Raw genomic sequence first — 12,688 nt, 5'->3', positions numbered from 1 at the left:
CGTTGACTTCTGCAATAAGGATGATTTGCAAAAAATTTTCATTCTGTAGTTGATAATGATGCAATTGATTTAAGACAATATGCAAACCTACATTATTCAGTAATTAAAGGAGCCTAAAAAAGATCTAATATATCCGTAATCTAAAATGATTAATGTCTTCTTCTTGTTACTTTCCATAATCACAATGTCCGTATTTAGTAATATATTTGAAACCTTATAAAACAGCAAACTTAAAGAACTATACATAAGGAACCTAAGAATAAAATAATAAAAGAGATTATATAACTTGGTCTAAATTTAAAGCAGTTAAAAAACTTATGATGCTTGCAGGCAATGATTTTAGAATGAAAAAAAATCTTTATTTAACAAATCCAAAAAAGACTCAAAAGTAAAATTCCTTAGCAATTATATATCAACCAAGAGGAGCCATGAATGAACAATAATATGATAACAAGATAAACTGCAGAGAAAACAAGATCCATCCATGAGGACAGATATGAAATGTTCAAATTACGTTAAGAAAGAAAAACAAGAGAATAGGTCAATAAATATTTGTAGCTAGTCCTACGATCATCATCACATTCCATAATCAACAAGATCAATCCCACAGCATACATAGGGCATGACTAACCTGGTGATCTTTCATTGGATTCCAGTCATGCTCCATGAAGACCAGTGTGTCAGCTGATGTAAGATTTAATCCAAGTCCTCCAACTGCAAATATAAGACATCAGTGACTTGCAAGCAATTGAAACTACCAACTTTAGTAAAACCTCACCATGTGTTGTGAGCAGCAGCACATCGATAGTAGGATCTGAGTTGAATGCTTTGACAATGTCAAATCGCTTTTCTGGTTCAACAGAGCCATCCAACCGCAGATATGTGATGCTGTTGGATACCAAAAACTCATGTTATTAGATTTATCAGAATGGAATGAAACCCATAAATGCATAGAAGTTCAATGAACAGACTGCTGAATATTACTAAGAACATGTTTAATTTATTTTGCAATTGAAAGAACAAAAGAAAGGCTCTCGAGATGACTCCTGTTATGTCATCAGCAACCTGCCAAACTAAACGTCTGCATCATAATGGGTGTATTCTATTTAAACAGGATAATGAAATGTTACATCACCATGCAAAACTAGAAATAAACAATGCTTTAGAAAAAAATAGTTACTTTTTGAACAAGTATCCTTCTTGCAAAAAATTAGACCATAGAAAGTTCAATCAAGGACGACAAACAACAATATTTACAGTATGCAGCTCTCAACAACGAAGCTGCCCAAGTACCCTCAATTTAGATAAGCACCCAGCCATTAGTTGAAACCTTCTAGCATCAATTATGATGCGACCAACATCTTGCTGGCTTGCCTTCAAAAGCATTCATAAGTTATTAGTACATACATCATTTGTACTAGCAAAGCGGCTGAAGTTCTAAAAAATTAAGGTCCTGCATTGCACATTATTTGAAGAGCTCAACTCAAGGTTTGTCATACCAGTTAGTACCATACCATACCAGTACCAAACCAATACATGGTAGGGTACCATACCATACAACACTCAGTATGCCTAACATTACCATATTTTACTGCATACCGACATTATAATAGGATGGTACCAGTACGGGTTCAGTTTACAATCATCTTTTTAACATTCAAATACTTCAACTAACCAAAAACAAGTACTCGTCAGCATTTAATTAAAGGCATCAGCCTTCCATTGACTATAGTCACGAGCACTGATATCCACAATTTCTCCACAAAGCAATATTCAACTCCAATTCAGTTGCCATATTTCCCCGATGCATGTAGCCACTGCAACAAAAACTAGTCTCCAACATTGCTCCTCAGAGTGTGTAACTAAAAGATAACATATGCAGATCAATATTGTTATACAACAATATTATAGCTAACAAGATCCCATGTGGATTCCAGATTTATATAAGAAGACACCTTTGTTTTGATTGGTTCAGATCATGTCATGTTGCACAAACACTAGGTGACAGGGGGGCAAAAGGATAAGTAAGACAACAAAAATAAGGAAGGTACAGGGATGTTCCAGATGTAGTCAGTAGATTGGTTGCCTTACGTGCCTAAAAAGGTGAGTTCTTCAAGATTTCAACAATTGATTGGCACATCAAATTCCCAGTTGTGCTACTAGAGCATGATTATTATTTGGCATAAATCAGTTGCCAGGTTGCCGAACATGTTGACAGTCCAGATTGCCCAGAAGGGGGCATTCATGATTGTCAATGATCCCACGAGAAGTCACAAACAAAAAAAGGACGAGCATATATTCCTACTATATTATGTAAAGCCTAAGGGAAGATCTGAAAAAGAAGGAAATCTGGCTCTTGATGAATATAGAATTTTAAAGCAATGTGCAAGGACTTGTACAGGAGTGTGTTTAGTCCCCAATCAGGTGTGTGTTAGGGAGGTCTTAGGTACTTAGGCAAGGCCAAGGACCCAATCAATTACCTTCTAGCTAGCCCTTTCTAGACAAGGTCCTAGATCATTATAAATGGTACCAGAGCTGGCCCAACCCACAACAGATGTTGACTAGGGGACACTACAACATGGACCCTCTTAGAGCTGACCGTGGAGTTTGTGATGGGACCCTCCCCAGCAAGGGCATCAGGGCTTTAATGGGAGTATGTGAGGGCCCATATAGGAAAACAATTATGGAAAAGTACTAGGATAATTGAACTCTATGCTCCTAATAGCAGGCTCCCATTCACCATTGATCAGTAGCCTAATATTTGGTGCAAGGCCAATTTCTTAATAAACAATCACATACAAAAATCCCTCAAATACCATTTGAACAAGACAACCATTGTAATAAGTACAATGAATACATATCGGTATTATTCTTGATGCATCATTTTTCATGGATTTCTAAACATGCCATGAACCCACCAATCTATGATGACTTTCTAATAACTCTCCTTATGATGCAGCAGGAAAAGGAAGAAAGGGCCAATTTGATCAATGAGGTTGCACTTTGAATATTAACACGCAAATGGAAGTAAACTGGATTGAAAAACCCTTCACTTCATGAAGGAAATCCTCTCAAAAAAATTTATTAAAGTCAAAAGGCTACCCCTCATAATGTATTATACACATATTTATAGGACATGAATAGAAAGAAGAGATGACAGAATCCACTCAATATATCCTTTAGCTTTCCTTGTGCTTTTCTTTTGTGAGTGGATGGTTGAATTTTTAGTTTTCCTTCTTTCATTTTCCTTTTTTTGGTTGGGATGAGTTAGGGGACTTATCAATTTTTAACATACAACCTTCTTAATTGCATGTGGACCTCGAGATTTAGGAGGGTTATGTCATTTACGACTTATTTTAGAAAAAAATTTCAATGCCAAACAAAAGTACCCCCAAAAAATGTAAACTTGTGGGATCAATTAGAAAAATAGGCAAATGAATGCATCCTAAATTATCTAAATGAGTGGCTTTACTATCTTCGTTCAGATGTCAAATTTCTTTGTCCCTCTTTCACAACATAAAATTTGTAATTGCACTATAATAAAATATTGTTAATGATATACCATGACTGCAATTCTCATGTCACCAACTTGATCACCGACATGCCACCAATACCTTAGCAGCACTCTGTTTTAGGAGAATCAATAGCAAGAAAACATGTGTTTTTACAAATTCTGACATTTGTAACATCCATAAGGGCCCTATCCCCTGAAAGTCAACACCCTTTTTGAAATTGACCATCAAAGAACTCTCCTCCCAAACCTTCTTATGACTTCTGCAACATTGAAAGGCCAACTGAAGCAACCATCTAATTCCATAGATTGATCTAAAAAATGTATTACAGTATGCTTAACTAGGATTCATTCAGCTTTAACTAAAATTCTCAGAAGTGTTTATTACCTTTAAGGTATATGTTCTTTGCTTCTTATATCGTGTAGGTTGCTGCACAAGTGCCCATATATTCTTAAAAAATGTACACTTTATTTTGATTATAATGACAATTTAAATTTCATGCAATGTGAACAATTTTTTCTGCTCCATTGGAAGATCACAAACTGTTCCAAAAATCTGAACACTGGACACTTGGTTCCAATATAAGTCTCAGTGAAATGATTAGGTTAGATGTGCCTCAAGCAACATCTTGGCATCTCCAAATTAAGCATGATATAATATCCACATGCTATGAATGTCGGTAGTTACTATCTCATCCTTAAATACTGTTGAATGTTCATAGGCAACATGGTCTGCTCACCCACGAACCTTTTGTTTCTTACTCCTCCACTTTAGCCAAGTTCGTAGTCTAAACTCTAGACATGCAAATCAACAAAAACAGTAAAATTTCCTCACACTATTCTCATAATATTCACCAACTCATCGAATTTTATCAAAACTGAACACTTTCAAGATGTTAGTCAAGACTCAAGAGAGACTTGTCTCTCTTCATTTTACTTTATATGTGTCCTCATATTCTTCTTTTATGCTTCTCCGATTTAAGGCATTAACTCAAAACCTTATGAACTTCAATTAATTTAAGTTATTCGGCAAATCTCCAATTCCAAATTGAATAAAATGAAACTATCGCTCAATCAGTGTATCATACTATCAGTTTTTGCCTTTCCTTATGTCTCTCCAAAACAAATCAAGATCAAAAGTCACTTTTTTTTATTTTCCATCATTTCCTTAATTAGACAGCATCCCTTACATATTTTTTTGGTTCTACCCATAATTTAGCTAGCCAGAATTCCTTCTCACACCTCCTAAAGCTTCTAATTTTACATTCTCTACTTGCTAAAAATGCAAGCATAGATGGTCACATGGGAATACTACTCTATCATCATACTGCCCTCAACAACAGTACAAATGTTACCACATGACAGCCAAATCAAGAGCAAAATACCATATATCAATGTGGAAAAGATGCTGTGAATTTATACATACATGTGTCTGCATGCAAAAGCACACATAAATATTATGTACAGCTCAACTTTATAATATGTATTATTCTCACGAATCACCAGATAGATCTTTAATTTCTAATATTATGTCAAAAAAATATAATAATATTGAAAAGCTTTATTTGCACAAGTGACAAAGGGGAAAAAACAATACATAAATTACATGTCTGATGCTGAATAACATAATAATACACTTACAAGTTGCATCGCAAGAGCAGAATAAACTGGGGAAAAAAAACTTTAGGAACAACTAACCTCTTCATATGAGCCAGGAACAAATCCCTTTCGATAATATCAAGAAAAGACTGCAGGTATCATGTTCCATTGAAAGGAGAAGAAGTGAAGAAAAATACTTTAGCATGCAAACGTGAATGAAAGCCGACCAAACAAAGTTGGTAAAGGGAACATTTACCTTGTGTTGAGCAAAGATTAAAACTCGGTGCTGCCCAATTGTCACAGCACCATCAGAACTTGATGTGTCTAAGCCTATTCCACACTCTTCTAGAATTTCTTGAAGAGCAACCAATTTAGGAGAATGGTGTAGTTCATGAAGCTCAGTGAGAATATCAGCACAGTCAGGGATGACTTCTGATAGAAGATATGAAAGATGATTTGGTGGTTTGTCACCAATGACAAGCAATGGATGACTACAAAGTTTTAACAAGTACTTCAACGCCTGTATTTCATGATAATTCATGATTAGATATAGGAACATTCACAAAGCCATAAGTAATTTGACTACAATACCTGGAAGACATGAGAAGAAGTTTTTGTTGCTGAAGCTTCTTCAGCTGTACTCATGTTTTCTTGTGCTTTCACCAATGTTGATATCTCTTTTTTTGTATCGGAACAAGAAAATGCTTCATAAAGTTTAAGTTGCACAGGACTCAGGTCACAGTATCTGTCCTGAATAATTTTCTCAGGGAGATCAGATAAAACCTCATCTTTTGTTCGACGGAGGAGGAAAGGCATGACCTGAAGTTATAAGCAAACAAAAAGAAGTTGGTGTGATGCCAGAAATTCACTACATTATATAAGTATAAATTGTTTTCTAAGTTCAACCTGCTTATGCAATGCTTCCATGGCAAGAACCCCTGCTTCAGCATCCTTAGCAGAACATTTTGAATCTTTTGCTGCCAGTAATGGTTTCCCATATGTTGCTTGGAACTGTAGAAGTAGCCCACAATTAGTGACCATGTGGGTAGATGACTAACAGACAATTTTGAAACAAATACAGCCTACTCAACCATAGTCCATACATGTGTAAACTAGAGTTTGTGGAAGTAATTATTGTTTGTCTTTTAGAACATTGAGATGTACTAATTAAGACATACGAAGAGCCATGTACCTATATAAGGTTGTGTATAGAAAATGAGGAGGAATTAAGAATTGGATTGTTCGTGTTAATTCTATTTAAATTCAGAGGTGGATTCCACTTGATATCCCTCTTATTCTACTTGCTTCTCTATCCCGATCTCTTCCCCCTCTTTTTGCTTAACCCCTATTATTTCCAGTGTCAGTGTCAGAGCATTAGTTTGATATCTCATCCTTCCTCCTATTCTCTCTTTAAGAAGGCATTTCCTTTCTAAGGTCATGGTTCGCACTAACAATGAGCATGATGAACTCCTTCCACATCACAAGGAGTTACATCATCAACATGAAAAATGCCTGGCTTAAATAGAAGGAAAGCTAGATGAAGGCTTCAAATCAGTTTAAAGAAGGAAAAAAATCTTTCAAGATCAGTTCAAGCAACTTCAAGCCATGCTCTCTCTCAACTCATGACAACTAGAACTTCTTCAAATGATCGGTAATCATTCTCCGAAGTTGTTCATCACAAAATCAAGATCAATTCAACGGCAAGGCACCAATTTAGGAGATGGCTGAAGTTAAAAAAACACCTCAAAGGCCTCCCAACATTGTGACATCTCATCCTCCAAATTCTCCTCCAAGAGCTTTTCGCACCTCCTTTTATTGCTCTTGAAGCTCCAATAACTAAAAGACCAAACAATGCTTCGAAACTCCCTTGAACCCTCTATTTTACATGTTGATGTAAAGGGAATAAAACTTGATGTTCCAAATTTCTATTCAAGAAAGGAACCCTAAGTTTTTTAATACTGAATTTCACGGGTTCAGCTCGAATTTCATGAAAACACCAAAAGGATCTAAATATACAATCCAATAGAAGAGATATTACCACATAGCTGGAGATGAAACAATTGCTTCAACCTTGACTAATCCCTATAGATTATTTTCAATCTATTCAGATGTAGCATTACCATCCTATTCAACAAGAAGATGAATCGGTCGATTCCTACACCAAGAAGTTTTATGACTTAGTTGCCATGACTAGGACACAGAGTTTGAACTTTGAAGAAATCCTTTGTGCTCACTATCAAGCTAGCCTCCATTGCCAAATCCAAGAAGACATGATAATATGCCGTAATTGGATAGTTCATGAAGCATATTAAACAAAAATATGCTCAACATCAATTACCGTCGTCTTCATCATGTCATTGTATTTTGATATTTTGGTATTGATTCTAATAATCGTAAGAGGATATCCAAAAATTGATGCTTCAAATGTTAGGAGGCAGGCCACATCACATCATGACCCAAAATATTTGTGAATCCAAGCAAGGAGTCCATTTAAGTTCCCTTGGAAGATTAAAATACTTTCAAAGATGATAATGCACAAATTACATATATAAATGAAGGAGAGACCCTTCAACCATCTCCACCTTACACGTTCAAGATTGGAGGTGCAAGAGCATTCTCTGCACTTGTGGTAAGTGTGGTGGGCAACATTATGATCTTGTCATTGATAATGGGAGGACTTCTAACATTGTTTCAAGCACTCAATTTAAGGACCAAGCGTAGACCTTGGCCATGTCATCTAGCTGGTCTTAATACTTAAGCTCACCATACCAACCAATACTTTATTAGAATTTCCACTGGAAGGCACTTTGTCAACAAGTTCTATGTGACACAGCACCTATGACAGCCACACATCCTAGTTAGACGACCATGGCTTTACCATAAAGGAGGAAAACAAGATACAAGAGCCTATAATTATTTGTTTATGCATCAAGGAAAGCAGTTTTAATTTAAATCAATGAGATTGGACCACATGAAGCATATTTAACATCAAGATTGTGCAGATGCTCGATCAAGTATTCTGCAACCATATCCAAAAGCATAAAGATAAAAGAACCCGAGGGTGAGTTCCACGCAGCAGAAGCATCTGATGCAGGAGCTGTGGTTCTGCCCATTTTGGAGTAGCCTATATGCTAGTCTAATTCAGCGGTCTCGTCAAATAATATTTATTAGTTATTAATAGCCAGTGAAAATTATGCTTTAATTATGTACTCATATCCTAGACTTTATTCATTATGATTCATGCAAGTCTCCTACAATTTGTGAAAGTAATAAATGTTTGTCTTTTAGAATGTTGTGATGTATTAATTAGGGGATATAAAGAGTCGTGTAATATAAAGTCATACAGTAGAGAATGAATGGGGAATGAAGAATTGGATTGCTCATGTTATTTCTATTTGAATTTGGTGGTGGATTCCACTTGGTATCTCCCTTTAGCTACTTGCTTCTCCTCCAACCCAATCTCTTGTCCCTCTTTTTGGTAAAGTCCTATTATTTTCCGCATCAAAAAGAAAATGTTGTAAATGAAAAAATAATCAAGCCAAGAAAACATGTAAAACATCATTTTATGTTACTTGCATCATCTCAAACCTTAGTCTATGTTAACTTGTATCATCTTGAACCTTTAAGTACATCATTCTAGTGGTTGCTTGGCATTATTATATGTATGCAAGAGATGCATGCACTTTTGTAAATGTTCAAGAAAAGTCATAAATGTTTACAAACATGATCTACATTACTTAAACTGCACCATATCTTTTTTCTATTTAATCATAGTTGAGCATAAATATACAAAAATCTAAATGCCTAATAGGTTTAAGCTCTAGGATAGCCAAGCAATCTCAAAAATGTTATTTAAATATCTTTGAAATCAAGGTCCGTCATCTCAGTACCGGATACCATATCGATACCTTATCGATTTGATATGGTTTGGTACAATACAATACATCCCAGTACCAAAATAGCTTTCTAACTATTTTTCTCAATTTTTATCTCGGTACGCCTCAATACGGACGAGTACGCACCTCTGTATACCTCAGTACAGGTCGGTACGCCTCGATATGGATCGGTACGCCTCGGAACAAGGCTTGTACCAACTTGAAGCTAAGTTTCATACTAGTTTTCTCCCAAAACGGTACGCTCCGTACCGGGCAGTGTGGGGCGGTACATCAGACAATATTTGAAACACAATGCAACTGCTTCCAAATATTCACAAAACTTGCAAACTTCAAAATTATTATTAAGAAAATGTTCCCAAAATCAAAAGAAATGAAGAAATGACAACAAGAGTAGCCTGAATAGTTCAACATATACAATAAATTAGATGCATAAGCAGGTTTCCGACAATTCTAAAACTAACCTTAATTTCGAATTGCTCCCAAGTCCCAACCAATAACAATAAGCTTTAGATTGATTTGAAGTGACAGGTTCCGTTAAAGTTTCAAACCACACTCATCAAACTAGAAGTTTACCATTGTCTGGAAGTCTAAAGGCAAGGAGAAGGGGCTAGGCAGAGGTATGACCACAGAGATATTCTAGGACAACAAAATAACTTTTCCCTTCATCTCATTCAAACCCTATCTTAAATAGGTTTTTCATTACCAGCATATATAGCCTTACTGCAGTCCTGCAATGATATTTGTACAGAGATGTCCAAAATCCTTTCTGATCATGATAGTTGGGCTAGAGTAGCTTGAGTTCAGATCCTCTGCAATGCAATTTTTGCACCGCAGAGGGCTGTTTACAGCCCTAGATAGCCACTACGTCGTCCATCTCAGAGACAGAAAACTGTCACTCATCTCCAGAATAGAAAGGGTCACATTGGGTGCCAAACACTGTGCTCACAAGGATAAGCGACAGCCGTCCATCTCCGAGATGGATGTCTTGGCGGCTATCCAGGATTGTACAGCCCTCCGCCATGCAAAACATGCACCGAGAGGATCCTGACTTGAATGGCTTCCAGTATACTTCACCTATCTCTGTATTCAGTATATCCTTCCAACACCTGTCCCACTAAACATTGCAATTACAGCTTCCTAGTTGACAATAGATTGACCATTTGTTTTTAACTGGATCCCCCAAACTGCAACTCTACATATTTTACATTTAACCACAGATGTATTAATAAATAAATGCACTTCCGGCCCTCTTTTCTCTTGAAAAGGAAAAAAAACACAGATGTCAACTGAACAGCAAGACGAAATGTAATAGTAATATCAGTAACAATTTATAATTTTCTCTTTCATCAAAATTTAGAGTAACTTCTTAGATGCAGAATTCACAAAACTAGCAAAAGCTGATTACCAACTTCCCTTGCTTTCTACCATTACATGTTTAAATAGATATTTTCTTTGTTTAACTACATATAGTACAACTATCAACATCTCCTTACAAATTCTTAAATCTTCACTTAGAAAAATCTATTTTCTAGTAGGAATGATTATAACGGTACCGGTACCGGTACCGGTCAGCGTACCGGTGGCGGCCCGGACCGGTCCCGTATCGGTCTGGACCGGTCCTGTACCGGTCCCGTACCGGTACGACAGTCGAACCAGCCGGTTCTTCAATGAAAAGCTTCCGGTACCAGATCCCACACTGATCCAGTCCCTGCCCGAACCGGTTCGTACCGGCCCGGACCGGCTGGTACAGGCCAGTACGGCATACCCTGTTATAACCCATTACCATCTTCAACCACCCCCTGCCAAACCAAGAAAAAAACAATAAGAGTTCCCTTCTATCCTTTGAGAAGAGAAAGCAATTGAGGTTCGTTTAGTTTATTGGTCAATTATCAATCATATAGTTTACATATGTCAAAGAAAAAGTTATTTATTCGTACAAGTGAGCATAAATCTTTAATGCAATGTATATCTGATAGGTCACAAAAACTACTTCTGCCAAGACAATATTCACCTAGTTTATTTAAAACTATGATTAACCTTGCAATGTAGAAAGCCCATGAATAGAACTTAGTACAAACTTATAATGTCATTGCCATTAAAAAAAAGGCAAATGGATTATAATGTAGTTTGACAATATATAAGATCAATCAAAGAATTCCCATCAAGATATATCCACACCTTTCCACCAAGAATCATTTGTAAAGTTATAGTTAGAAAGTACAAACACATATTATATGTCCATGCACATGTATATGCACATAGGTACAAGAATACACATACATATGTACATGTACATATACATATATACATGCACACATACATAGATGCATAAATTATGTGAATGTATGCATATCACATATGTGCAAGGTACGTCGTACCGGTACCGGTAGGCGTACCAGCCGCCTACCGGATCGGTACAGTTCTGGTACGGACCGGTTTAATCCAGTACGGAACCGACCAACAGACCCATGCAGACGCGCCATCAAGCGCCAGTGCGGGCGCGGTTCCGAGTCCGAGCGTGGGGAACCGCGCGCAGGGAACCGCACGCAGGCGCGGGGAACCACACTCGGACGCAGTTCCCAGCTCGCGTCCGCGTGTGCCCACGTGGATGCACGCAGACACATGCCACAGAGTTACATTAAATGCCACTTTGTGGCATTAAATGGCCAGCGCACGGGCGCAATTCCAAGTCCGAGCGCGGGGAATCGCACGCGGGGAACCGGTTCCAAGCCTGTACTGGACCGGTCAGGGACCGGTCCGATACGTGCTGATCCAGCCGGTACGAGCCGGTTCAGCATACCATGCATATGTGCATATCTTCCAACATGTGCTAGAGTATCAAGGGCAGTGCCTTGGAACGAGGCGAGTCAGCGAATGTTCTGAGAGAGGATGGGACATCCACCATCCTATGTATCCGTATATGAGACATCCTATTCCATTAAAAAACCGGAGGAAGGCCCCATCCCTTAGTATTGAAAACCTTGAGCATCAGTATATATGGATGCACACAGGCAAGGATTCAAGTCCTAGTGTCTGGGCACATCCAGCCAATCTTGTACCATTCCAGTGAGGAAATGGTACTGGGGATGCCCCCAGGACACTCATTACATCCCGTCAAAGATGGTTGCGTCATGACACTTAGGGCAACGAAACATCCTAAGACATTTTTTTTTATTTTTTTAACTTCATTATTGCTGTTGATGGTTATTCCGGTCCATCCAGGTACCTTACCAACTCGGGACTAAACCAAGATAGGTATCAATACCATGACTCCAATCCTTGCACACAGCTGTGTATATATGTATGTATATATATAATTATATATATAATTATATATATAATTATATATATATGCGTGTGTGCGCGCGTGCGCGCGAGTTGCGCTATTCACTTTTGTACTAACTTGATGCATAGATTAAAGATCTCCGAAACATACAACTTTTGGTTTATAGGCAGTTTTGAATATACAGATCAAGATCAACAGTGTGGATCTTCAATTTGCATAACACAACATTGATTTTGGAATCATTAGATTTAATCAAAGATTTAACATTAAATGAGTATGAATGTATGTAAATATGTCTATGTGAATGTGTATGCATATGTTTGTGTATATTAGGACCATACACAGTTCAAATAAAATGATTCCAACAATTCCACAACAATGACCTATCAGATAACC

General features: G+C 37.3%; 1 protein-coding gene across 1 annotated transcript in view; it reads right to left on the bottom strand.

The window, feature by feature from the left end:
- The window catches only part of LOC103711791 (TATA-binding protein-associated factor BTAF1), a 64,253-nt gene that overhangs the window by 5,805 nt on the left and 45,760 nt on the right, over positions 1 to 12,688 (bottom strand). Inside the window, exons 22-27 of the mRNA XM_008798074.4 lie at positions 6,017 to 6,121; positions 5,702 to 5,929; positions 5,367 to 5,630; positions 5,210 to 5,259; positions 779 to 888; positions 632 to 714 (exon numbers count right to left, since the gene is read on the bottom strand). Coding sequence (XP_008796296.2) covers positions 632 to 714; positions 779 to 888; positions 5,210 to 5,259; positions 5,367 to 5,630; positions 5,702 to 5,929; positions 6,017 to 6,121 — 840 coding nt within the window. The remainder of the gene's footprint in view (positions 1 to 631; positions 715 to 778; positions 889 to 5,209; positions 5,260 to 5,366; positions 5,631 to 5,701; positions 5,930 to 6,016; positions 6,122 to 12,688) is intronic.

This window comes from Phoenix dactylifera, unplaced genomic scaffold (assembly GCF_009389715.1).
Source record: "Phoenix dactylifera cultivar Barhee BC4 unplaced genomic scaffold, palm_55x_up_171113_PBpolish2nd_filt_p 000046F, whole genome shotgun sequence".
NCBI classification, from domain to species: Eukaryota; Viridiplantae; Streptophyta; class Magnoliopsida; order Arecales; family Arecaceae; genus Phoenix; species Phoenix dactylifera.
This window is presented reverse-complemented; position numbering and strand designations above follow the sequence as displayed.